The sequence below is a fragment of the Ceratotherium simum genome, chromosome 21, assembly GCF_057802395.1.
Source record: "Ceratotherium simum simum isolate JZ-2026a chromosome 21, ASM5780239v1, whole genome shotgun sequence".
In the NCBI taxonomy this organism is placed as follows: domain Eukaryota; kingdom Metazoa; phylum Chordata; class Mammalia; order Perissodactyla; family Rhinocerotidae; genus Ceratotherium; species Ceratotherium simum.
In genome coordinates, this window is record NC_141920.1 from 24317732 (window position 1) to 24345045 (window position 27314).

At 46.9% G+C, this 27314-nt stretch overlaps 1 protein-coding gene across 6 annotated transcripts in view; it reads right to left on the reverse strand.

Annotated features, from left to right (window-relative positions):
• The window catches only part of CEP250 (centrosomal protein 250), a 44510-nt gene that overhangs the window by 10299 nt on the left and 6897 nt on the right, over nucleotides 1–27314 (reverse strand). For 2 of the 6 annotated variants that reach the window (XM_087445347.1, XM_087445346.1), the window contains exons 2-27: nucleotides 26698–26986; nucleotides 26157–26213; nucleotides 25142–25224; nucleotides 24750–24915; nucleotides 23653–23759; nucleotides 23156–23407; nucleotides 21603–21699; nucleotides 19797–19898; nucleotides 19598–19642; nucleotides 19268–19429; nucleotides 18607–18785; nucleotides 18101–18283; nucleotides 16531–16675; nucleotides 15319–15465; nucleotides 14107–14337; nucleotides 13083–13276; nucleotides 12734–12861; nucleotides 12366–12535; nucleotides 8665–8832; nucleotides 8124–8258; nucleotides 6609–6752; nucleotides 5809–5942; nucleotides 3972–4110; nucleotides 2681–3023; nucleotides 2032–2153; nucleotides 901–1021 (exon numbers count right to left, since the gene is read on the reverse strand). In XM_087445347.1, coding sequence (XP_087301473.1) covers nucleotides 901–1021; nucleotides 2032–2153; nucleotides 2681–3023; nucleotides 3972–4110; nucleotides 5809–5942; nucleotides 6609–6752; nucleotides 8124–8258; nucleotides 8665–8832; nucleotides 12366–12535; nucleotides 12734–12861; nucleotides 13083–13276; nucleotides 14107–14337; nucleotides 15319–15465; nucleotides 16531–16675; nucleotides 18101–18283; nucleotides 18607–18785; nucleotides 19268–19429; nucleotides 19598–19642; nucleotides 19797–19898; nucleotides 21603–21699; nucleotides 23156–23407; nucleotides 23653–23759; nucleotides 24750–24915; nucleotides 25142–25224; nucleotides 26157–26213; nucleotides 26698–26883 — 3940 coding nt within the window. In that variant the 5' untranslated portion in view covers nucleotides 26884–26986. Of the gene's footprint in view, nucleotides 1–900; nucleotides 1022–2031; nucleotides 2154–2680; nucleotides 3024–3971; nucleotides 4111–5808; nucleotides 5943–6608; nucleotides 6753–8123; nucleotides 8259–8664; nucleotides 8833–12365; nucleotides 12536–12733; nucleotides 12862–13082; nucleotides 13277–14106; nucleotides 14341–15318; nucleotides 15466–16530; nucleotides 16676–18100; nucleotides 18284–18606; nucleotides 18786–19267; nucleotides 19430–19597; nucleotides 19643–19796; nucleotides 19899–21602; nucleotides 21700–23155; nucleotides 23408–23652; nucleotides 23760–24749; nucleotides 24921–25141; nucleotides 25225–26156; nucleotides 26214–26697; nucleotides 26987–27314 lie in introns of those variants that run through there. The other 4 variants (XM_087445349.1, XM_004430477.3, XM_087445348.1 and 1 more) reach the window with 4 other exon arrangements.

Below are 27314 nucleotides of genomic sequence, written 5' to 3' on the forward strand. Positions count from 1 at the left end.
TGTACTAGAACCCAGCTCTCTGTATAGTGTGGCTCTCAGGGAGCCCTCTGGGGGACTTTCAAGTGTGGCCCACTCCCTAGTTGTCCCCTTCTCTTCTGCAGGAGAGCCTCGAGCCTCAAGGCCTCCCTTCTCCTTTCCTTTCCTGGTAGTCACCACCTTTTCCGGCGCTCAGCTATGGCACGGATACTTTCTCCTGAGATTCTCCCTCCTTGTTGTCTCCCAAACAAGCCCATCACCCTTCTGCTGTCAAAGGTTAATCATTTTGAGGACATAGTTGGAGGTGACAAAAATAAGTAATGTGGGGGCCAGCCTGGTGGCGCAGTGGTTAAGTGCGCGCTCTCTGCTGTGGTGGCCTGGGGTTCACAGGTTCGGATCCCAGTGTGCACTGATACACCGCTTGTCAAGCCATGCTGTGGTAGTGTCCCATATAAAAGTAGAGGAAGATGGGCACGGATGTTAGCCCAGGGCCAATCTTCCTCAGCAAAAAGAGGAGGATTGGCATTGGATGTTAGCTCAGGGCTAATCTTCCTCACAAAAAAAAAAAAAAGTAACGTGGATAAATGACAAAAGATACTGAGATTTATAATGTTCTCATAGTCTTGGCCCTGGGTCACCAGTTTTTTAATCTGCAGACAAAACGGCAGCCTAGCCAGCAACTTCTCTCCATTCACCAAATCTGCTCCTCCTAATCCCTTCTTCTAGGAAGGCCCTCAAAGGCCAAGAAAAGCAGAAAAATAGTTCATGGGGGTCATCAGCCCTTTGGAGATGCCTCTAGGTATCTTCTCAAAGTTGTGGGTAAGCAGTAAAGAGTGGCTGCTAGGCCTGTTCCTGCCCCTTCTGGGCTTCCTGCCTTTCCTCTCTCCTCCCTCCAAATCCCCCTGCCTGCCTTGAGCTTCTCACCTTCCTGGTTCAGGGACAGCTGTCTCTGCAGATCCTGAAGCTCTGTGTGGACCTGGTTCTTCTCAGCCTCTGTATCAGTGAGACGCTGTTCCAGCTTCTGCGCCTGGTCCCTCAGATCATCCTGGGAAAGAAAGGCTACGGTGAAACTCAAGGTCCTCATCATCTACCAAGTTATCCCAGTCCAGGGCCCAAGCTCTCTCCTCTCTCTCAGCTTCTGCTGGGGTCTGCCATCACAGACCTACTCCCAGATTGCTGGGTTATTTATCTCTGAATTTGTGTGCAATGGCTCCCCAAAGTGATGACAGGCTCTGCTCCAACTGACTGGAGCCTAGAATCCCCTTCTGACCCATCTGTGTCTTTTGAAACAGAACTCCTGTTAAAGTCTCAGCCCGGGGTCACCTCTCCTCTTCTCGAGCTCCTACTTCAAAGCTTAGCTCAAAGGTCACTTCTTCCTTCCTTTGGACCCTTCCCAAGTGAGAATGAATTGTCCTTTCCTCCTATTATCATCCTTTGCATCTGTTATTGATCCAATTAATTCTATTAGTTCTGTTTTATCTTAGAATGCATTTGGTTCTTCAGCCATGTCATGAGCCTTCTTGAGGGCAGAGATCAGGTCTGTCTCTTTTTTGTATCACCAGCTCAGAGTGGCTGGCAAATAAGTGGCACTCAATTTTTACTGATTGATAGTTCAGTGTAAGGTGGAATTTGTGGGACAATTAGTTTAGTCTTAGGCCTAGAATGTTCCCATAAATGGCAACCTCAAATCTCAGTGGTCCCTAATTTGTCAGGTTTTTCTTGGAAGTCTTGGCACCAAGAATAATTTATGGCTGAGAGGAAAAATGATGCAAAACAATATCACACATCTGTACAGCGTTGTATAACTTACAGGGCTCACTCCAGTCCCTCACTCATTTAATCCTCACAACCCTGTGAGGCAGGTATGATTTGCCCGATTTTACTAGTGAAACCAAGGCCCGGGAAACCAAATGCTTTATTCACGGTTGCCAGGTAGTAAATGATAGAGGTGGAACTCATCCCAACTTGATCTTAGGAATAAAACAGGTTAAACTGCTTCATGAGTCTTTTTTGGGGGAGATGAAGAGTTCAAGGAAGGAGAGCCGAGGAACATACCCGGGCCTGTTGAGTCTTCCACAGGTCTTGATGAAGCTTGTGGAGGGCAGATGCCACCGCCTCAGCTGAGAGAGCCGTTAGGAGGGGCCCTCTCTTAATGAGGATCCTAGCTCCATTCCGGTCTGGAAAAATGAGGAAACACTTCTGACCTGGCTGTACTATGAAAAGAAACAGCCATACCTCCCCAGAATGGCCTTAGCCTTCCCACTGATCCCTCCTCTCCTCAAAGAACCCTCTCTCAGCAGTTCACTCATCACGCACTTTCTGCATACCTATGTGCCAGGCACTATGACGGGCACTAGATAATGCTAGCTATAATTTGTTAGGCATTTAATAAGTGCCTGGATGTGTGAGCTATTTTACTTCTGTAATCTCATTAACTCCTTAGACAAATCCTGAGAGGTCGGTACTTTTAACATTCTCATTTTATAGTTGAGAAAATCAAGCTCAGAGAGGATAGGTGACTTGCCCAAGGACACACATCTACCAAATGGCAGAGCTGGGGTTCAAACCCTGACTGAATTAATTCCAGAGTGTGGCCTTAGCCTTGATGCAACATTGCCTAAGGAAGTGCATTCCCCTTCCTTCTCCCCTGGGAGTTAGGCCTGGCTTTGGCCTAAAGGACTCAGTTCTTGGGTGGCTGCCTTACCAGGCTCAGGACCCCAGAGGGAGGGAGCAGAGTCTCCTCTACCACTCAGCTCAGGCCTGCTCTCACAAACAGACCCCAGGGCCTGCTGAAGGACAGAATAGAGGCTGGCCAGCTGGGCCTGGGCATGGTGTCCAGGCTGCTGCTCTGCAGCCAGTGACTCCAGCTGGCTCTCCGTGCTGTGCAGTCGCAGCTGTAGTTGGGCTGCCTTGGCTTCTTGGGCCCACAAGGAAGCTCGCAGCTGCTGCTCTGTTACTCGAGATGTCTCTAGCTCCTCCAGCAGACGTGCTTCCTGGGCCAGAAAGTCAGCCTCCTTTTCCCTCACCTCCTGCTTCAGTAATTCCACCTGCCAGGGAGGAAGTGCAGTCACTGTGAGCAGGGAGTGGATACCCTCTCTTTGGATGCTCCCAGGCCCCACCCCACTCGATCCCTGTGCAAACCTTGATCAGGGCTGAGAGGATTTCAGTAGGCTCAGCTCTCCAGCAGGTAGGGAGGGCTCTGGAATGAGTGTTACCCTAGATCTCACCTGCATACCTACCTACTGACTCCTGAAACATGGGCCTAGGCTACACAAACGGGCTTTGGCCCTGGTCCCCCTGGCAACTATGCCAGCTCCCTGCTATGATTAGAACTCTGCCTGAAATCCTGACACTGAGCCTAATGACTAGTCACAATAATAATGGCTACCATTTATTGAATATTTACTGTGTTCCTGACACTTTATATAATCCTATAATGGTTAAGAATTATCACCCTTGTTTTATGGATGAAGAAACAGATGCTCACAAAGCCAGGAAGCAGTAGCGCTGGGAGTCAAACCCAGGACTGTCTAACAAGTAGACCAGGGTCCTCATCTGCTGCAGTCTACTGTCTAGCTCTGACTCCCACACTCTTCCCCTCCCAGTTCCATCTTTCCTCTGTACCCAAGGTGGATCCTGCTGTGAGCAGACTGAGTCCCTGGAAGTCCTCTGGGTGCTGCCTACCTGATCTGGAGTCATACTTGTTCCCCCTGCTGTGTCTTGTCAAGCAGACCAAGCACACTTGGACGTGGCCACGCTTGAACCAGGCTTGCATGAGCTCTGCCCCTTTGGGCACTACGTTCTGGGCTGTCAGGTTCCCCAGAGGGGCCGTTCTCAACTTTGGGTGAGGTTCCCAAGCCCCCACCCTGCCCAGTCCTGGCTTCCCCCTCTTACTAGGGGTGCTGAAGTTCCAGCATGACTCCAAGTGGTCAGCTCCCCACTGCAGGAGCAGGCTTCTACCAAGGAACTGGGCTCAGAACCAGGGTTGGAAGTACCTGGGCGCTGAGCTCTTTCTGCCCTCCCTGGGCCTCCTGCATGTCCTGGCGCAGGGAGCTCAGCTCTTGCCGTCGAGCAGAGTCAGCTTCTTGTAAAACAAGGAGTCTCTGTTCCTTTTCCACCAGCGACAGAGTCAGGCTAAAATGAGAGGGGTCAGAGGACTGGGCCATTCTCTCAGGAATGAAGAACTACCTTCTCATCTGACTGTTCTAAACATAGCATTAATAATTAAAATAGAAATAGTAATGGTAATGATTATAGTGTAGCAATAAAAGCTACCATTCATTGAGCACTGACTGAGTGCTCCTAGGTACTTCATGCATGATACCTCATTTCAACTTCACAGGTTATTCTTCTCTGGCACATTCCGGAAATACCTATACAATACCTCAAATTCAACATGCCCAACTCTTCCCATCCCCTCTGCACCTCCCTTTCCCCATCATCCCCTACTATGTTCCCTAGCTCAGTGAATGGCCCCTCTATCCACCCAGTGCCCCAACTTAGAAGTCTTGGCCATATCACAGAGTTCTCCCTTTATCCCACCTCTATCCAATCGATGACTACATAGAATTGATTCCAACACCCTTAACGTCCCTTAAGCTCCTTTCCTCTCCTTCCCCACCGCCCTACCTTGGTTCAGCTTTAGAATCTCTCATCTGGACAACTGTACCAGCCTCCTAACTTGTCTTCCTGCCTCTAGTTTCATCAACAAAAGGATTTCTCCCTCCTTAAACTCCTATAGCGCTGAGAATACATGCTGCTCTTCATTCTGAATGGTCGTATCTCAGTCCTGATGTTTCATGTCATTACTATCCCTTCTAATACATCATAAGTTGGATTGTATTGATTTCCCTGCTTAAAACCCCCAATGGTTTCCTACTAAACCTAAAATAAACTAAAAATTCCTGGCCGTGGCCTAAACATCTTGAATGATATGGACTTGTCTAGCTCATGTCACTGTCTCCTCATTCACTACATTTTCAGTTTTACCAAACACCCCAAGCTTTGATCTGCCTCAGGGCCTCTGCGTGTGACTTCTATTCCTACTGTAGAGAACTCTCCCTCACCCCTTTGCATGGGTGGCTCCATTTCATCCTTCAGTGATCAGTTTAAATGCAATCTCCTGAGAAAGGTCTTCCGTAACATCTTTTTTTGTGTGTGTGAGGAATATCAGCCCTGAGCTAACATCCAGGCTAATCCTCCTCTTTTTGCTGAAGAAGACCGGCTCTGAGCTAACATCTATTGCCAATCCTCCTCCTTTTTTTCCCCCAAAGGCCCAGTAGATAGTTGTATGTCATAGTAGCACATCCTTCTAGTTGCTGTATGTAGGACGTGGCCTCAGCATGGCCGGAGAAGCGGTGCATCGGTGCGCGACCGGGATCTGAACCCGGGCCGCCAGTAGCGGAGCGCGTGCACTTAACCGCTAAGCCATGGGGCCAGTCCCGTAACATCTTATCTAAAGTAGATTTCCCTTCTCTCTCTCATTTCTATTTCAGCATTTCTTTCCTCTACACTATGTAACATAATCTGCAATAATTTATTTTGGGAATTATTTGATTAATGTCTTCCCCACAAAACAATCAATTCTATTGAGGCAGGGACCATAGTGTCTCGTTTATCACTGTATGCTCAACCCCTGGCATAGTCTTGGTGCATAATGTGTGTTCTCTACAAGCTTCGAAGACAGGGACCATGTCCTCCCCACACAGCTACCTGAACAGCCCAGAGCTAGAGACATGAGAGGCTAGGTGACCCAAGCAAACAACTGTCAACCTCACAGTGACAACTGTAGCCAGAAAGGCGAAAGCCAACTCCACGTGCTGTCTAGCTTACCTGGCTTTCTCTCTCTCTAGCTCCTTCTGAATTCGGCTACACTCCTGGGCCTCTCTCAGCTTCTCCTGAACCTCCAGCTCCACCAGCCTCTGGGAGTCATCCTTGGAAACAAGCTGAGACTTCAAGTCTTCTACCTGGAAAATTAAGGGCATGAGGACCAAGGGCAGGGGGCCAGTGGAAGGATACTTCTCACCTAGGGCTTTAGGGTCCTTCAAGTTTACCACAGTCACTGGCCCACTTCCAATGCTCTGGAGGTTCCACCAATCCTTCTGTGCTGTTCTTAACAACCCCCTTCCCCCAATACCATTCAGCCTAGTCATCTGTCTCCCCAGCCTCACATATGCTATATAAAGGCAGGCACAAATAAAAATCTTGGCTGAATATAACTATGCCCAAAAGCAAAGTGATGGGCAGGTGTATAGTGAGTGTATTTTTTTAAATAAATAATCTGAACACCATCTGATATAGGATTATGAGAGGGAAAGCAATCAGAATAAAGAGAGCAATCTGGTATATAAAATGCTGGATCTATGGGGAGGATGGAAGAACAGCTGACACTGGGGCTGCCCTGAGAAAATCTAAGTTCCATGGTCACCACCCAGAGAGATTATTATCTCAGGGCTCTGAGAGGCACGTGCTCAGCTCTGAGCACCCTTCAACTTTCCACTCCGTACTGGGGCATACTCTTCCCCTCCCAAGCTCAGGCAGCAGGGCCAAGGTTTCCCCTGTCCTATAGGAGGGAATGAGAGAGCTGGCTATGCTGGGGAAGGGCTGTGGGGCTTGGAGAGAGGACAAGGGACCTGCTTCTGCAGCTGTGTCTTCTCCTGAAGCAGGGTGCTGCCCTGTTCTTGGAGGGCAGCAAGGTCATCTCTGTGCTGCTGGGCTGCCTGCTCCAGCTCCCGCTGAGCCTCCAGGAGCTGGGTCTGCAGCATCCCAGTGATCTCCTGCAAAGGGAGAAGACAGCAGTGAGTAGAGGAAAGCTTCCGCTGGGGCCTTGGTCTTGAAATCCGTGTTGTATCCATACTGGTTTCTCAGTTGGGTTGGCAAAAGCTGAGGCAGGACTCAACAATCCACGTTGTCTCCATGATGCTCTGCCACCTCAACTCTTCACTTCCTATTCCCTCTCCTCCCTCACAAAGTGCGCTGGCTCACGGGGGCTTTCTCAGTCAGGGTCCCAGAACATTGCAACAGCCTCCTGTTGAGTATCCCTACTTCCACTTCATTCTACCACCCCCTACACACACACACACACACACACACACGCACGCACACACACACACACACGCACACACACACTCTATTCTCCACTCAGCAGCTAAAGTATTTTTAAATATATATATATATATATATATATATATATATATATATATATAGTAAATTTTAAATATATATATAGTAAATCATGTCCCACTCTGCTTTTTAAATACCATCCAACAGTTTCCCACTGCCCTTAGAACAAAATCCAAGCCCCTACCATGGCAGACACAGGGCTCCTGCCCACCAGTTCACTTGCCCCTGAGCTGATCACACTGGAGTCACGCTGCCTCCTTCTGTCCTTGAACTCCCCAAGCCTGGTTCCATCCCAGGGCCCTTGTGACACCTATTTCCTCTGCCTAAAGTGTTCTTCAAATGGCTGGCTTTTTTACTTTTTTTTAAACAGCTTTATTGAAATATAGTTCAATTCACTCATTTAACATGCACAATTAAATGGTTTTTAGTATATTCACAGAGTTGTGCAACCATCACCATGATCAACTTTAGAACATTTTCATCATCCCAGACAGAAACCCTGTACTCTCCCCATTCCCACCCCACTCCCAACCACTCATCTACTTTCTGTCTCTATAGATTTGCCTATTCTGGACATTTCCTATAAATGGAATCATACACTATGTGGCCTCTTGTGACTGGCTTATTTCACTTAGCATAATGCTTTCAAGGTTCATCCCTATTGTTCCAACCTTCTTCACGTCTCAGCTCACATGTCACTTTCTCAGTGAGGCCCTCCTTGACCACCTTGTCGAAAGTGGTCTCCTCTGAATCCTTCTCAATTGTATCACCCTATTCCTTTCCTTTACAGCACTTATTACAACCTGTAATTATCTCATTTATTTCGTGTCTGCTCTGCCTCTAGAATGTAAGCTCCCTGAGGGCTGGAACCATGCCTGTCATGTTCACTGTCCTGCCACTTCTTTATGTTGTCATGTGGCAGCACCTAGCACAAGGCCTGGTGCAAGACACGCGAAAGAACTGGTCAATGTTGAATGAGTAACTCAATGCCTCTTTTCTTCCCTGCCCAGGACCACCATCCATACCTGTTCCTTTAACTTCTGAACCTTCATGTCCTGCCTCAGCCGTTCCAGCTGTTGGCTGGCATCTGCCAGCTCCTTCTGGGTCTGCAGCAGTGTCTCCAGAAGGGACACTCTCTCCTTCTCTGTTTCGAGCTGCATCTGTGGAGGGGCAGAAGGGCAAGGGCTTGTTGCATCAGGGTTACCATGCTCACCCACTAGGCCACAAGCACATTCCAGATGCTCCAGGGCTCTTCCGGCAAATGGGGTAGGGGCTGAGGGCAAAGGAAGGCCTGGACCCACTGATTGAGAACCAGGAAGTGCAAAGATTGCCACTGGTTTGCATGCTGACAGGATGTGGTAAACAGCAGCCCTCCCTCAGGAAGTACGACATATTGCCGGCCCTGCAAGCTAATGGTGCTGATCACCCTGCTCACTGGTAGCAAAGTGGGTAGCTACATTCTCTTCTGGAAGCCCCCTGCAGCACCACTCCTGGGAGTGGAAAAGGAAGTGGTCAAAGGTAGGGGCACAGCTTGGATGTGCAGCTCCAGTCCTCCCAGCTTCCCACCTGGCACAGGGCGCTCTCAGCCTCAGCCCGTTCTTCTTCCCTCTGCGTCCGGATGGCCTCGGTTTCTGCTTGCTGCTCCCTCAGCCGCATTTCCAGCTCCATTTTCTCCCTCTCTAGACTCTCCAGAGTCTTATCCAGTTCCTGCTGGTGCTGGGAGCGCTCTTTCTCCTGGTCATATGAAGGAAACACTGTTAGAACCAAATGGGTGAGGAGAGGAGGCAGGAGGAGAACTGGAGTAGAGTTAGAAGTCTACTGCTCACCAGCTGTGTGATCTTGGAGCTCTCTAAGCCTGTTTTCTCATCTGTAAAGTGAGGCTAATAATCCCTGCCCTACCAATCTCACCAAATTCTATGAGAATCAAATGAGATTTATAAAAAAACTCCAATGAAATAATACATGTAAAAGTGCTTTTTAAAGTGCAATTTTCTCTAATATAAGCTATGAATATCTGATATTTTAAAGTCACCACATCATGGTTGACGGTTCTAACAATGAACTGAGGCAGCAGACTGACTCTCTGCTGCCCACTCTCCCCTGCTCAGGGTGGTGGAGTTAGTGTCCTGAAAAGTCAGGTCGAGCCTAGCTATACTACACAGGTAAGTCTCCTATATTATACAAGAGCATTGGGACAGGGCATCCTCGTCCTTCCAGAGGTGGAACAAAGCCTTCTCGGATCTCTCAGACTATTCTAGCCCTCTATTAGGTTCTCAGGATAGTGATGAAGGGCTTTGGAACCAGGCTGCCTGGGTTACAGTCTTTAATCCAACACTACTAGTGTGACCTCAGTCAATTTCTCAACATCTTGGAGGCATTTGCTATACCCAATAATCTTAAAATTCATCTTATGGCTATGTGAGAAAAACGAAACAGAAGACAAAGGGTGGGGAGTCTGATAAGACATTCTCACATAAAGCTGGACCTACAAAGGGCTATACCAGCGTCAACAAACTACAGTACCTGGGCCAAGTCTGGGCCCGCCTCCTGTTGCTGTATGGCCAGTGAACTAAGAATGATGTTTACATTTTTTTTTTTTTTGTGAGGAAGATCAGCCCTGAGCTAACATCCATGCCAATCCTCCTCTTTTTTCTGAGGAAGACCGGCCCTGAGCTAACATCTATTGCCAATCTTCCTCCTTTTTTTTTTCCCTTTTCTCCCCAAAGCCCCAGTAGACAGTTGTATGTCATAGTTGCATATCCTGCTAGATGCTGTATGTGGGACGCCGCCTCAGCATGGCCCGACAAGCGGTGCGTCGGTGCGCATCTGGGATCCGAACCCGGGCCGCCAGTAGCAGAGCGCGCGTACTTAACCGCTAAGCCACGGGGTTGGCCCCAGATGTTTACATTTTTAATGGTTGAAAAGAAGTCAAAAGAAGAATATGATTTTGTGACATGTGAAAATTATATGAAATTCAGATTTCAGTGTCCACATACATTTATTGGAACACAGCCATGCTCATTTGGTTACATGTTGTCTATGCCTGCTTTTGCACTACAGCAGCAGAGTTGAGTAATTGTGAAAGAGACTGTAGGGTTCACAAAGCACAGTATGTGGCCCTTTACAAAAACAACTTGCTTATCCCTGGGCTAGAGTGCCCTTAGTTTAAGGGCAAACTTGAGAGAGAGAGGGAGGAGGAAGGGGGAAGAAAAAGGAAGAGAGAGAAAGTGGGGGGAGAGAAAACAAAACAAAAAACTACACAGAAGGGAATAGCAAGGAAATTTGTTTGTCTCAGCCCTCACACAGTGTAAAAAAAATATCTCCCTTGAGAATTCATAACCATAAGCAGGTCTTCATGTGGGTTCAGGGCCTGAAGTTGGCCCAAAGAACCTTAAACAAAAATTTTATTTTAAGGTGGTCCTGGGATGCTAGTCCTTCAGCTTCCTGACAGAAGCAAAACCCAATCCTCTGAAGAAAAACTCCTTCATCTCAAGCCTAAAAGGATTCCCACAGAAAAGTTTCCAAAGAACATGGTATCATAAACACACAGGGATCAACGCCATGAGTAATAGCCAACGGAAACAACTTGTAACATAGTCAGGCCCCAAAAAGATTTTAGTTATTGGAATTATTAGACAGCATAAAAGTATGTTTTGTATGTTTAAAGAATAAAAGAGGGGAATGAAAATATAAATTAGGGAAAAGAGATTAAAAACCAACCAAGAGGGCCGGCCACGTGGCTTAGTTGTTAAGTGCGCATGCTCCACTGCTGGCGGCCCGGGGTTCGGATCCCGGGCGCGCACCGATGCACCGCTTCTCCGGCCATGCTGAGGCTGCGTCCCACATACAGTAACTAGAAGGATGTGCAGCTATGACATACAACTATCCACTGGGGCTTTGGGGGAAAAAATAAATAAATAAAATTAAAAAAAAAAAACAACCAAGATTTGAAAAAACAACTGAATAAAGAAGGTCTAGAAATAAAAAAATTAATAAGTGAAATTTAAAATTTGGTGAATAGACTACATAACAGATCAAATACAGCTGAAAAGGGAAATTAATGAATAGAAGAGAGATCTGAAAAAAATCATCCAGAACACAGTATAGAAAGAGAAAGGTCAACATGGAAAATATAAGAGAGAGTTAAGATACACGGAGGATAGAGTAAGAAGGTCTGACATGCACCTATTCAGAGTCTTCTCAATACTAACCACAGAATAATCAATATGCTGAGAGAAAATACTTGTCATCCTAGAATTTAATACCTTAATTTTATGTCCAGTGAAGCTATCGTTCAAGAATAAAAGTAAAATAGAAACATTTTCAGACAATTAACTACCAAAAGACCCTCAAAAGAAGGAAAATAAACCCAAATACAAAGTCTGATATGCAAGAAGGAATAGGGAACAAAAAAATGTAAATTTCTCAGTGTATCTAGACAAACATTGACTGTATAAAACAATAATCAAAATTCATAATTTATGCTGCTAACAAACTAGTTATAACTAAACACATTGAATAAAATAATACATAGGTCGGGAAGAGTGAATGCAGGTAAATGTTCTGAGGTCCTTGTATCATTCAAGAAAAGGGTAAATAAGAACTGGAGATTTTATTAAGTATGTATTTTAAAATGTTATAGGAAACAACTAACAGAATAAAAAAGTAGAGTACATATCATCCAAAGTGGTAGAGAGAAAAAAAGAGCTGAGAAAAGAATACAATTTGATCATCCAATTAACCCTCTAAAAAAAGTTAAGAAAAGTGATCTCCTCTCCCCAAAAGACATAAAAAGGCAGGACAAATAGCATAAGATGGTAGAAATAAATCCAAATACACCTATAATCACAATAAAAGCAAATGGACTGAATTATGTAATTAAAAGACAAAACAAACAATTCTGAACTGGGCAAGAAGGGGTCCAAGGCATTCCTCTGCTCCCTTTGTATCCTGAGGCCAGTTTTAACAATCCTAAATCCCAGGATCCACTCTTAATTCTTTGTACATACCAAAACAACAACAATAACAACAGCTAACACAAATATAGAGCTTACTATACAAGGAACTGTTCTTAGTGTTTTTTGTATATTAACTCATTTAATAGATAAAAGCCGGATTTTACACCTCGTGACCAGGCTAGTCCTGTTCAGATTTCACTCTTTCTTATAAGCAGCAATATCTGGACCAAGAGTCAGCAGGTGGAGCACTCACTGATGGGAGGCCGTGTCTGTCTCTCCCATCCCCCAGCCACATCCACCACCACATACCCATTTCTCCTGGAGTCGGTTCACCTCCTCCTCATGGGCTGACTTCTGCTGCTGCAGGGCAGTCTGCCCCTCTTGCTCAGTTTGGGCCAGCTGTCTGGCTGCTGTATCCCGCTCCTGCTCTGCCCGGCTCCGTTCAGTGTCTAGTTCCAGCTTCAGGCACCTCACTTCCCCTAAGATGCCAGGGACAGGATCTGGTCTCTGAGCCTCTGCCCTCCTCCTTTCACCCCTCTCCCCAGACCTCCTGAGCAACTCTCATCTCAGAGGCCCTGGGCCTGGCTGGAGAAGGACCTCTAACAGCTTCCCACTGCCTTGCTGGCTTTCAAGATCCCCATGGAATGGAGTGTGCCCCATCCCAGCTGGGTTCTCACCTTGAATTACTTCTTTGGCTTGAGTGACAGTTTGAATCTGGACCTCCAGCTGCCCCTTGGTGACCTCTATCAGAGAATTTTGTTGTTGGGCCTCAAACAGACTGTTCTCCAGTAGCTCCTTGGCCGAGCTGTCAGGTTCAGGAATCAGGAAGAGTTCTTACCCATCAAGCCCCTTACCCTTCCTTAAGAGGAGATGGGTTCTAAGTACTGGCTACCTGGAGAAGTTAGGGGGGCAATTACAAATTCATAACTCATTTAGAACCCATATATTTAGGGCAAAGAACTTAGCTTGGCTACCCCTTGCCTTGCAAAGCTCTCTGCCCTTGGCTGAACTGGGTCCGGGCCCTACCTGAGCCCCAAGAGTTGTTCACAGAGGTCCTGCCGGTCCCGCTCCATAGCCTGCAGCCGCACCTCTAGAGCCGCCCTCTCCCGTACTAGGGCCTCCTTCTCCTGGACTGCCCGGGCCAGCACTTCTTCCTGTCGCTTTGCCTCCTGATGCAGCTGCTCCAGCTGAGCTGAGGCTGCCTCCTGCTGGTGACGTGCCTGGGGAAGAAATTGGTGAGATACAGAGCAGAGGCAGGCAGGTGAGATAACAGAGGGCTGCTATCACCAGGTTAGGGCCACTGGCTCTTCAGAGATTCTGGACCTCGCTCTGTGAGCCCCGAGCATTGTCCACTCAATACCAAGCACCATTTATCTATTTCCCTAATCAACCCATAGAGCCCCCAGCCCAAGAAGCATGCCCTCTTACAAGCAAGACCCTATGCTAGGGACTGTAAGAGACCTACCTCTAAAAAGCTTTTAGTCTTAAGGAGAAGTAAGACACACACAAAATACCAGGAAGAAAGTGACCAGTGCCATGAGAAACGGACTCTGAGAAGGGAGACTATGTATAATCATTAGGGCAATGAGAAGTTTGGTAGAGGGGAAAGATGACCTTTGAGCCAAGTCATTGGTTTAGAAAAAATTTACTGAGTTCCTGCTATGTGTTAGCCACTGTACTAAAAGCTGGATTAAAAAGAAGTAGACATTGCCTTGCCTTCAACGAGATTTTGGTAATGGTAGAGACATGTAAAGAGATAATTATAATATAATATGAAGGGTGTGGTGGTTGAAATAAGCATGAAGTACTATCAGAGCATACAGGAGAGGCATCTAAGTCAAACTGGGGGGTGTGAAGCAGTGGGGAATCAGTAAATGATTCCTATAGGAATTCTTTAAAAATATTGGAAGATATACCCCAAATTAGTAACACTGGTCATTTCTAGGAAGTAAGACTTTTTCACTTTCTAAATCATTTCTGTTGTGTTTTAATTCTTTACAATGAGCATGTATTATACCTTAATGTCATGGGATCAGTTTTGTCTTCTCACCTCGCTTAGTTTCTCTTGAATTTCTTCCTTCTCTTCTTGGATGCCCCTGAGATCTTCCTGCAGCTCAGCCTTGGTCTCCTCCGCTTTCTGCAGCTGAGCCTCCAGGTGAGTGTTTTTGTCCCATAGGGCTTCCCTGCTTCTCTCTGCCTCTGTGAGGCCCACCTGTAAAGCGCTTCTCGCTTGCTCTGTTGCCTCCATTCTGCTGCACACAGACTGGTTCTCCTGTTCTAACTACTGGCCAAGAAGAGAAGGGCATCAAACATAAATGGTTACGGTTTAGAGATCAAGTTCTGAGACAGAAATTCAAATGAGATATGAATCAATTCTCCAAAGACGAACACAGGAGTGCTTATAAGAGAGGAGACTTTGCATTCATTTGGTTTATTGCCTATCTATATTCCAGGTACTAGATGGGTTGATGGGGATAGAGAATAGAGATAAAAAAGGCAAAGTCTTGCTCTCAAAGAATTCAAAATATGGGAACATAGAACATTTCTGGGGCTCAAAGGAACAGGGTAGTGAAGATGCATGTTAAATTTGCAAACTATAGAGAAGATTTTTTGAGATTCAGGCTCTTCAGAGATCTTTTTCTGGTGATTGCTGTTATCTCATGCAACAGGATTGGAAACTGAGTCTTCCTTCCAGAGGACATGGGCCTCCTTTCTCGCTCTGGTGATTTTACCCTAAAGCCCAAAGGCAGTTCTGCTGTGGGTGTGGGAGGGGACTTTTTTTTTTTTTGAGGAAGAGTGGCCCTGCGCTAACATCTGTTGCCCATTTCCTCTTTTATTTTTTTCTTTTTTCTCCCCAAAGCCCCAGTACATAGTTGTGTATCATCGTTGTAGAGTTGTAGCTCTTCTATGTGGGACGCCTCCTTAGGATGGCTTGATGAGCGGTGAGTAGGTCTCCGCTCAGGGTCCGAACCGGCGAACCCTGGGTGGCAGAAGCGGAATGCGTGAACTTAACCGCTAACCACCAGAATGGCCCAGGACGGGACTATTGTTAATGGCTAAGCCCAGTTCTTACAGACTTTGTTCTCCTCTGTACTATAAATGTTCCTTTTGCTCATTTTAGGACTACATCTGGGAATTGATCTGTCTTGGGCTGATCCATTTAAGGACTCTTCCCTATCATGGGCATCAGCTTTGTCTGTCACAGGCTTGCCCTGGGTCAGAGCCCAGCCCGACCCTGTGGATCAGAGAAATCTTTGTTCACCTGGAGAAGCTGCTGGTTCAGCCCAACTTTATCCAAGGCCAAAGCCTCATTTAAGGCACTGAGCTTGACGGTTGCAGCCTGAAGATCAGCTACCTCGGCCTTCAGGCTGTTCTCAGAACTTGACAGCTCCGCAATGGACTGTTCTGCCTAAAAACAAAGAGGGTTAAAGGGTTTCCTATTTCCACTTTTCCTGCAACAGTGAACAGATCACATCCCCAACCCCTGCTGCTTTCTTTGCACAGAGATCAGTTAACACTCCGTTCTTTCCCTTGCATTCTAAACAAGTTTTCCCTTCATTCATTCACTCATTGAGGAGTAAGAGAGTAGCACAGTAGCAGTGTAAACAATACAACTGTAATCACACCACAGACGGTGTAAGCACAAAGTGCTCTGAGAACTCAGAGAAAGCATTAATTCAGTTTTGGAGAATCAAAAATGCTTGGCTGGGGGCCGGCCCGGTGGCGCAAGCGGTTAAGTGCGCGCGTTCCACTGCGGCGGCCCAGGATTCGCCGGTTCAGATCCCAGGCGCACACCGACACACCGCTTGGCAAGCCATGCTGTGGCAGCATCCCATATAAAAGTGGAGGAAGGTGGGCATGGATGTTAGCCCACGGTCAGTCTTCCTCAGCAAAAAAGAGAAGGACTGGCAGATGTTAGCTCAGGGCCGATCTTCCTCACCAAAAAAAAAAAATGCTTGGTAGAAGAGCTGACAATTAAGCTGGCTATTGAGAGATGAGAAACAGTTTGCGGTTAAAGGGGGAGGAAAGAAGCAGGTCAGGCAAAGGGAGGAGTCTAACATGCAAAGTATTAGAGTCACAAAAGAACGAGGTAAAACTGGGGATGCAATTAGTGCTGGGCGGCAGGAGTAAAGGTACATGAGGACGGGAATTTGGAGTCAGGAGGAGGCTAGAAACAGTTTGGGGCAGATGGCAAAGGGCTTTGAATGTGGCACCAAGGAGCTGGGAAGCCACTGAATGGTTTTAAGAAAAAGACTGACATAACCAGATTTACACCTTAGAAAACCATTCTAATTCCAATATAGAGGGTATGTGGGGAGGGAGAGAACCCAGAAGCAGAGATTAGTAATTGGGGCCACAAATATGAGGGTTGGCTTGCAGGGTGAAGAATGAGGCAGGCTGCATGCTCTCTTCCAGAAACACAACTTCCTAAGCCGCCCAGCCCACCCAGCCAGTGTGGGGCTGGCCTGCGCACCCTGGCCAGCGCTGCAGTCACTTCTGTTTGTTCTTGCCTCAGCAACTCCCCTTCCAGGCGACTGGACTCCAGGGCTTCCCGAAGAGTGATCAGTTCACTGAGTGATTCTGACTGTTTGGCTTCCAGGCTTGCCAGCGTCTCCTGACTAAGATGGGAAGGAAGGGGCTAAAGGACGTTTTAGGGAGTGGCCACACCCCAAAAAGTAACAGGAATATAATTACCTTTGTATGCAAAAGAATAACGATGGTGTCTATAAACTGATAAGGAAAGATCTCCAAGACATATAAAGTGAAAAAAGCAAGGTGCAGAACAGTATACATAGTATACCACTTTTTATGCAAGAAGTTGGAGGGAATAAGAATATATGCATATATTTACATAAAGCAGCACTGGAAAGATAAACAAGAAATTAATTTAAATGGTTGCGTACAGAAGGAAGGGAAATGGGATGGATGAAGCAGAGGGGAGTAAGACTTCTCTGTGTATATCTTTTTAAATAGTTTTGACTTTCAAATCGTATAAATATTGATAAATGTATTATCCATTCAAACAAATTAAATTTAAAAACATATAATTATCTTTGTGGATTGTCTCTTCTCCCTGGTACAGGGGAGACCGTTCCTTGCAGAAGTCATGATCCTTACAACAGTACTTCAAGATTCCATTATCCGTGCCTACTCAGTGGAAGGAGCGAGGGCACAGGAGAGGAGGAGGATATGCCAAAGATGAAGAAGATACAGTCCCTTGCTGCTGGCTACTGAAGACCTACCATATGTCAGGCTCTATGCTTGTATTTTGCAAAACACTGCTCTAAACTTCCCAATGACCCTTCAAGGTAAATATTATCACTCCCATTTTACAAATAAAGTAATTTGTCCAAGTGGCAGAGCCATAATTTAAACCACGCTTTTGCCCAGCTCTCAAGTCCTTGCTTTTTCTATGACATCGTATAGGGGAATTTACAGATTAGCTAGGTCCCTTTACTCTGAAATTCCCTTTCTGGGCCAGCTCACTTCCCATTACTTCCCAGGTTAAGTCCTACCCTTTAGCCAGCCCGGCCTACTCTGAACACGCCATGAAACTTCCTGCCTCTTTTTCGTTGCTAATCTGTTCCTTTAGCCTTCTCCCACTCTCTACCATCAAAATATGTCAAGGCCCAACTGAAAGCCCACCCTTCCCTCCATGAAGCTTTTAATATTAACTGTAACTCCTATGTTCCCAAAGGACTTGGCTTGAAGCTCTATTTAGCTCATACTTCATCTGGCCTCATGCTACAGTTAGTTTACTTGTCTGTCTTCCCCATTAGACTGCAAACTGCTTGAGATCAGGGCCTGTGTCTTACTTATTTCTGCATCTCCCACAGTGCCTCATCCCTTACGGGTGCTCAGCAAAGCCTGGATGAACTTTCTGTCTTCACCTTTCTGCGAAGGAAGGAGCAGTAAGCTAATCTGAACCCACTATATGCCAGGCTTCAATGTACTCCACTTTCTGAGGAAGGGGAGTGGGGAGAGGAGGGTGTGGAATTGAAGGGAAGATCAAGCCCCGGTGAGGAGGGGACTGTCACACTTACAGGCGCTCCCTTTCACGGACGGCCAGGTGCAGCTCCTCCTGCTGCTCCTCCCTCTCGCCCTGAGCAGAGTCCCCCTGCAGCTGCAGCTCCATGTTGGTCCTTCGCAGTCGCCATGCCTCCTGCTCCAGCACCTCCAGCTGCTGCTGCAGCTCTTCCCTGGTCTTCTGCAGGAGCTCTCGCTCCCTGGAAGGAGACCAGAGATGAGCAGAAACCTTGGAACCTAAAATCCTTCCTGGAAGCAGATATCACAGAGTCAAAGAAGAGAGGTGTCTATTTGCTTTAAACATCTCATCTTTCCTTTTGAGCAGGAAACTGTTTTTTATCATCACAAAGACTCAAAGCTGAGTGAGCAGGAACAAGCAGAACACAAAGCAAGGCAGTGCTGAACAGCCCTGGGTCTCAGGGAGAGCGGGGTCAGCCACGCAGAAACACGATGGGAGTGGGTAAATGGCCGGATGAGGACCGAGCCCCGGGAGGAAGGGTGGGATGAACAGCCCTCTGCTCACTTGCTGAGAGAGTCCACCTCTCCCTGGAGGTCCATAGTCTGCCCTGCCAGAGTGTCCCGCTCCCCAGTGAGCTTCTGTAGCCGCTGTCTCAAGGCCTCACCCTCCTCCTCCCACTGATTGTGCTGCTGCTGCAAGAAGCTCATAGCTTCCTGACAGCCTGAAAGCTGCTGCCTCAGGTCCTGTGGAGGGAGAATAACAGAAGTAAGATGATGAACAAGAGGGCAGGGCAAAGGAGGGATGTCAGAGCCTGAAAGTAGGGCTGGGCAAGGGGTTAGGGGCTGGAGCAAAAATAGTAAGCTCAGAATAGAGATGTGACCAGTTGAGAAGACAGAGGATCAGAGACTACTGGGCTTCTGTGGCTCCTAGAGTCTTAGAGTTCATCATCATCGAATGTACAGTGGCCGGGAGTGATGCTAAGTGTGGCTGGGACCCTCAGAATCGGGGAGGGAAGGGAAGCATGCCACTGGCACAGAGAATGTGCCTGTTACCCACAAGTACAATTGGGCAGTAGAGATTCTAATGGGCACTTTGGGGTGTTGGCAAAACACCTCATGACTGGTCAATAAAGTGAAAGGGGCAGTCCAGGCTAGGAGGGTACCTGGGGCACAAATAGGTCTAGACACCCATTCCTATGGCTGAGGAAGAACGCTGGGGTTCTCACCTGCACAGCCTGGCGTCTCTGAGTCAGCACTGAACGCACCAGAGTAAGAGCCTTGTCTGGGTCCCGGGAATCAAATTGGGAGGAGAAGCCACTAGAGTCTAACTCCAAGGAGTTCTCATGACCAGAGCCTTGAACCATATTGTCCCCTTCTTCCACCATGGCCTGAAACCCAACACAGCAGGGTCACCATCCTACTTACCAAGGTCTAGAGTTCATACAAAAGACTTACACTACAGCCTGGATAAACCTGATGTTCCTTCTCAGGCCCTCTCCCTGGGGGTGGAAAGAGAGTATCTAAGGGCAGAACGGTTGGTTCCTTCAATTCTTCACCTTTGGCCACCCAAACTTAGGATCAGCAACAAGGCTAGAGCACTCCTTGAGGTAATAATAAATGAAGAAATGAAGGAAGAAGAGGTTAAGTTTACACACCTCAGAGAGTGGAAATCTAGGCATGACTGAGAGGACATGGAGGCCTGGGGAAAGGAGTGTGGCATTATCCAGTTTCCATGACCAGGAGGCATACCAGTACCTGGGTTATATCCTTGATCACCTGCTGTAAAGACAGCTTCTCCTCTTGGGCATTCCTACTAAGAGAAGCCTCATGTTCCATTAATTCTGCATGATTCGTCTCCTGAACAGGGAACAAAATAGAGTCTATGAGCCAAACTCTCAGAAAAGAATTTATCACTCCAGCCCCTAAATCAACCAGAGTCTCATTCTGTCTATTCTGTCAACCCCATTTTTTCCCTTGACCACACGTGAATGCTAATGTTGTTCCAGGACTCTGAAGACAAGGCAATGTGGTGATTAAGAGTTCAGATTAAATGATTAAGAGCTCCAAATTAGATTGTCTAGATTGGAGTTCTTGCTCTATCACTAACAAGCTTGGTAACCTTAGGCAAACGCTTCTCCGAGTTTCCTTCTCTTTAAAATAGGAGTAATTAATAGCAACTACTTCACAGGTTTGTTTTGAGACTTAAATGAAAAAAATGCATGTAAATTACTCAACAACAGTGCCTGGCACAAAGCAAATGCTCAATAAATGTGAGCTGTCATTGGATGGAGGATGGCTGTCCTCTCTGAACAGCAAACTGACACATGAGACCTAAGCCTGAACCAGCAAATCCTCTAGCCCCAAAGCAAGTATTAAACTTGAAGACTCAAGATTTCCCCTCTTCATTCCTATCACATTGTCTTAGTGAAGGCCTGAAGACAGAGACCTGCAGCTATGTTTTGTTTGGCCTATAAAAAATTTGAACCAACATTAAAAATTGAGAGATGTTCATAAAACCTGAATTTCTGGCTTCTCTCAAAAAGTTAACAAATGGGCCATACCCAGCCCCCACTCAAATAGGGCAACAATTTACTGAAATTGAACAGTGGATGTCTCCTCTAGATGAGGCATGTATTCTTCAGGGTCCTGCAGTCCCTACTACCCTCATTGTTTCCTTAATACTGAGATCAACTGTCCCCTGCAGCACTGACAGCACTGGAAAACCAGAATTCTTACAACCGATCTCACTTCACTCATTTACATTATCTGGGCAGACATTTGAATTTGCAGATTCCTGACCAATAGAAACCAAAAAGACACAAACAAGTCTGGCGCCCAGCTATTCCAGCTTGTATGAGAAGACTGGGGTATGCACGTGGATAGGGGTTCAGGATCCACCTAAAATCAGAGATCTGAACATTCTTAGAGATGAAACGAAAAGCAGAATCAAGCCAAAGGCTCTAACATCCAACCTTACAGAGTCCCTTTGATAACAGCCCTGGCAAATGTTAAGCCAGTGACACAAAACTCACTCCTTCACAAGCGAGACTGTTCAACTACTGAATAGCTCCAGCTGTTAGTCAAACTCTACCTCGCCATGACGTCCAGTCATTGACATTGGTTTTGCCCACCTGGAAAACATTAAACAAGCCAACTCTTTTCCCCAATGTCACTCCTTCAGATATATTCTCCAGGCTAACCACTGCCATACTCCTCGGTTGTTTCCCATATGACTACATTTTGTATTCTCTCTACATGTCCCCTTCCTCGTTTACCAGTGTGCCCCTTAATGTGTGTCCCACTCTCTCTGATAAGGACACACTGCATGCATATGCCATTGTAGTTTCCCCAGAAATATAGTAGGGGTGGTAGACAGTTAATGTTTATTGAATGAATAAACGAATGAGTTAATTAATTTTCAGATTCAGCCAAAATTTATTTTTTCGTTTTAGGGGATTTCATCGAGGATTATTTAACTGGTATCCTGTACTATCTGCCCATAAAGGACAAGGAACGTACAGGCCTATTCCCAACTCCTTTCCAGAACAAAGGATCATGTACCAGAATTTCCATTGTCTCTCTCAGAGCCTTTACCATCTTTTCATAATCTTCATTTTGCTTCTGAGACTGGGTCAGCAGAGCAGAGAGCTCGGTCACCCTGAAGGGAAGAGCACAGCACTGTCACCTGGGCAGCCCACTGATGTGGACTGAGCTAGTATGCAGCACACCACAGCCCCAATAAAAACACCCCCATTGCAGCCTCCCCACAGTCCCTTGGGAACCCCCAGCCCCTCTGCACTCCCTGAACACCACATGATGCTACAGCCTTGAAGTGCAGGGGAAACCAAAAGCCACTCAGACACATGCAGGGATTTACCACATCTCAAGGCTGGAACACGTGTTTGGGGGCCCGAGAGCTGAAGGAAAGCCCTGGCCCAGGCCCTTCTAGGCCCCGCTTGATCTTGAAGTCAAGCACCCTGAATCCAATAAGAACATCAGAATTGCGACATGGGATAGTCCCAAGGTCCCTCCAGCCCAAGGTTCTGACTCTGATAGGGAAAAAGGAGAGGCAACTTGGGGAGATTATGGTCAACCTCCCTAATATTAACCTCAAAATTCAGGGAAATCACCATACATCTTTATCACTTAACACTATATTCTGGAGTTCAGTACCTGGCCTTATATGAGTAGCTAAACATGTATTTCTTGAATGAATGTCATCTGTGAGTTCAATTTTATTTTCAAAGTCTTAATAATTTTATTCTGTACTATCTCTAAGAGCCTTAGCTCACTGTATGGTCATTCATTCAATTATTGCATCATTCAACAAACATTTATAGAGTGTATACTATATGGCAGATGAAGTGCAAAGCACTAGAGACACAGAACTTACAAGACATGGTCTTCTCTTGTGTTTCTCAGTGCCGCCACCACCCAAAACAAGACAAACTGCAATTTACGTACACTGCCAACAGGTGGAGACACAACCCTAACCATGGGGTATAAACAGACCTTTGCCTTGAGATTCAAATGGGGCTCTTTGCTTATGACCCTGCCCCTCTTATCATCATTTTTTAAAAATTCATTTTATTATAATCCAAAAAAATAAAAGAGCCTAACAAAAAAAAAAAAAAGGAAACTAAATAATCAATGAGATCAATGCTGTAACAAGCAGGTCAAAAGACCACACTGGGGCATAGTAATTGAATAGGCTATTGAGGTCAGAGTAGGCTTCATAGAAGAGGTGACACTGCCTTAAAGGATAAGGCAGAGAGAGAAAGGAGGGAGGCATTCTAGGCTAAAGTCAGCATGTACAAAGGCAGGGAGGCATGGAAGAGCTTGGCTGTTCTAGAATGGCAAGTAGTTTGGTATTGATAGAGGACAGCGTCATAGCTAGCTCTGTAAGTCAACAGGAGAGAAACAGCTACAAGACATCTGAGGGCAGAGGGCAATGACATTGCCCCAACTGTGGCATTGGCTTTCAAACTAGACACCTTCTGTCACATCTCCTTCCAGGAAGGAATGCTCTTCATATCTCCCCTGCTTATCTCTAACTCCCTAAGAGAGTCAACTTTCCCTCAGTGGACCCTTCCTAGGACCCCAGCCCATCTCACCGATCCTGAAGCTCAGCCTTCTCCAGTTCTCCTTGACTCTTCAGCTGTATTAACTCCTGGCTCCTTTCATGAGCTTCCTTTTCCAGCTCCTGGGTCTTTGCTAGTAGCAGCAGCAGCTGGGCTGGCTCACTCCCATCCAGTCTCCCAGATCCATCAGATTCCCGAGACTGTGCTCCCACAGTCAAGCGCAGACAACAGGTCAACAGGGACCCTGAAAGCCTCACATGCTCAGCCTTGAGCTCTGTCAGATCTCTGAACATAAGTAAAGAAAGAGCAGACTCCAACAGGGACCAGGGAAGGGAGCATGGAGATCAGGCCCAGTGAAGCCTGAGGAGCAGGTCTGGGAAAAATCCGAATCCAACAATACCATCTCTCCCCACCAACTCTTCTCCTCCCCCACGTTCTCCCTGTACCTGACCCCCACCCCCCCGCCCTTCTACAGTAGCCCAAAAGAATCGGTAGGGGCAAACCTCCTCCCTTCTTATCCCCACACTAACCTGTCAGTGGCTGACTTCATCTCCAGGAAGTGGCGTCGGAAGGTCACCACCTCCCGCCATAGACTGAGAAGCCGACCATGCTCTCCTTTCAGGTAGCCCTTGAAGAACTGTGTGTTCAGAAACCCAGGTCACATCAAAGGGCAGAGGAGTATCTTTTGCTAACACAAGAGTCTTGGATTCCTCCTGACTGCTAGGGGGGAGGTAAGGAGGGACTTACAGGAGATAGCTTATGAATGGGTGTCTATATTCAGGTTATGCTGAAGAGTTTAACAAAGTTAGCAGTGAGATTCAAGAAATCAAAAGGCCTGAGATTAGTATACGGCCTTCCTCTGAGCTAGATTAGAAAAGGATGAACAGTAGCTGCTCAACAAAGGGGAGCTATTGCCATTATTACCACAGACTTATAACAAGGATTAAATGACATACTATATGTTAATCACCTGGCATAATACCTGGCACAGAGCAAAGGCTCAAGAAACACAGTTTCCTTTAGCTGGGATCTGAAAACTTCCCAGCCTCCATATCTGGTCTTTCTTCCCCAATTTCAACAGCTACCTCCTTAGCATCCAGATATGTAGACCTCCAGATGAGGGGAGTCAGCAAGTTTTCAAATCCATCTAAAACCTAAGCCAGGGGCCAGCCCCAGTGGCCTAGTGGTTAAGTTCAGCATGCTCTGCTTCAGTCGCCCAGGTTCAGTTCCTGGCTGTGGACCTATACCAGTCTTCTGTCAGTGGCCATGCTGTGGCAGTGGCTCACATACAAAAAGAGGAAGATTGGCAGTAGATGTTAGCTCAGGGAGATTCTTCCTTAGCAAAAAAACGAAAAAACAAAACCTAAGCTAGTCACTTATGGAGGAACAGAGTTGCTTCGAGTGTCATGTCATACCTGCCAGCAAAATCTCGAGTAGGCAGGTAAGGACAGAACTAAGCTGAAGGCTTGAGCAGGGCAAAGTTGCATGAGTGGAAACGATGGCCAGAGACTTTAACAGCAGCCCAGTTTCCATTCAAGTCCTGAAGTTAATTCCTTCCAGCACTGACCAGGGCAGTGCCCAGAGTGCACAGCCCTCCTCTCACAGTTCCAACCCCTGTTCCTCCTACCTCCTGCTCCATGCGCCACTGGCTCTCCTTCCTCATGAGCTCATCCCGGGCCCGGCTCCAGTCTACTGTCAATTTTTCCACATCTTCCCGAAGGGCTTTATTTACCACGTCAGCTTTTTCCATGTGCAGCCGAAGCTGGGTGTTCACCTCTGCTAGACTCTCACACCTGCACTGGGGAGGGGTAGGAGCAAGAGCAAAATAAAGGTCTGGTCCAACCCTTGGACTTCTTGGAGTAAGATGACAACCACCGGAATTTTCCATTGCCAGGAACTGGAGGGCTAAGGCTGAAGTGCCTGGTTCTAATCCACGTTAGCCCTGAGGACAGAGGTTTCCCATCAGCCTTTTCCACCCACTAGCCACTCAGCCAGGCCATAGAATTTGGGGTCCATCACCTCTGTTGCTCCTCCTCCAATCGGATTAGCAGCTGTTCCAGGTTTGGCTCCTCCACACCTTCCCATCTCTGAGGGATTGGTCCCTTAGCCAGACAGAGACAAGCCTTATTTACCTCCAAACAGAACATCACTCAGGCCAAGTCCCTGATGCCCCCTTCTACAGCAGACCACTTTCTTTTCATTCTTTCTCCCCTTTTCTTAGCAATATGCCTCTTTTCTCAATCACTGCATCCTGAAAGCAAATCCCCTTCATCCCTCTCTCCAAAAGTGAACCAGTGACCTCTCCTGAAAGATGGCATTTGTAGTGAAAAGAACTTTCAACCTAAGAAACATATATCTTCACTAATGGCCTTGACTCTTACTACACTAATTTTTGGACCTTGGGAAGTTACTTAACTTCTCAGAGCCACAAAGTCTTCAGCTACAAAATGAGGGTGATCTCATTCCCCTCAGAAAGTTGCTTTGCAGAATAAATGACAATTATATGATGACGTCTAATGATGCCTGGCCAACATAGAATGGTACTCAATAAGTTTTGGTTCTTTCCTTCCTGAGAGAATTTTTCTGAGGGGAATGTGAGAAGGTGCCGAGAGGGAGCTGGAACAAAGGCAAATGTGTTTTTCAAAGCCAGTTCTATCCAGCAGACAGCACAAATAAGTAAATCCCTCTGCCACAAACATGCCTTTTAGGCCTGAAAAGGCACACATCTCTCTACGACAGATAAACACTGACACCTTCTGGAGGAAAAATGGATTTCTTCCCTCTGATTCCACCTCCTTCCAATCTGATTAAGTCTCCTGAAGCTGCATTTTGCCCTTAGAGAGCCAAGAGTTGGTGTCTGACAGGCCAGGAATAGCTAGGTCCAATAAAGGTATCTGTGTGGTAAAGCTCTAGGGGGCTGAAGAAAGAGGCTTCTACGAAACACTGCCTTATCACCTCCCTCAGCCAGCAAATGAAGCCTAACAAGTATATTCACTGAGGGCTCAGGGGGAGCACAGAACTCAGCCTCACTCACCCCAGTGGCTTCCAGCCGCTTCTCCAGCTCTTGGCACCAGGTCCGGTACTGCAACACCTGAGGCAAACAGAGCAGGATGTGGGCGATGGGCTGGTACAAACAGTCCAAACCCAAGGCCCCCCAAGGATCTTGGGCAAACCCGCTATGAACGGGGGACTGGGTGATAACAGTGAGGTAAGGCTATAACAACTTATAGTTTCTATTTGGGTATTTAAATAATACCTTCTATAGCCCTCATGTATTGGAGAGGCAAGATCATGGGCTTTGGAGCCAGAACACCTAGGTCAGGTCCTAGCTCTAGACTAGGAGAGCAACCCTAGACAACTAATTTAACCCTCGTGAACGTACACATAATATATAGCTCATGGAGCAGTTGTGAGCATCAAAGGAGAGGCTGTTTGGGACATGCCCAAACATGCCTGAGGGGACATGCCCCTCAGCTGCAAGAGGTTCTACCTCCTGCAATCCTTATCCCACCCCAGCACCAAACCGTAGGACGTGGTCTCCTCTTTTCTCCTCTCTGAAAGGGCAGCTGCCTCACCTTGGCCTGCAGCTTCCTCACGAGGGTTGCTTGCCTCTGCTGGGCCTCCTGGGAGCTCTTCAGCTTTCGCCAGGAGGCTGCCTGGTTCTCTGCCATCTGCTGCTGTAGCGCCAGTACCTGCTCCTCCAGCACTAGCTGCAGTGACTGGGGCTTCATATTGTTCAACCCAGGGCCTCTTGTCTCCATGGGGGCACCAGACAGTAAGTCCACAGGCCCCTATGCAGCCAGAGGCTGTTCGCTTCCAGCAGAGTCTCTAATCATTGCTGTGCCGCTTGGACCTCCTCTTGAGCTGGAGACCAAAGCACACAGAGGAGTTGAAATGACTGTCTAGATGACTCAAATGTATTCAGCAAACACTCATTAAGTCTGGCAAAGCTGGGCTGGACAAAGTAAATAGGTTCCTTTACTACAGGACTCCTCAGAGCCTTTAAAATACTAAGATGGACCCTAACCTCTAAGTGGGGGCTATGATGAGCATCATTTCCCAAATTTATTTAGTCATGAGACAAGCTCACAAGACTAGTGTTTTCTGGCATGCCTTTTGAACTCTGCACTAGACCAAGAGTTCCTGGTTTACCATTGCATCCCTAGAGCCTGGCACAGTGCCCGATAAACAT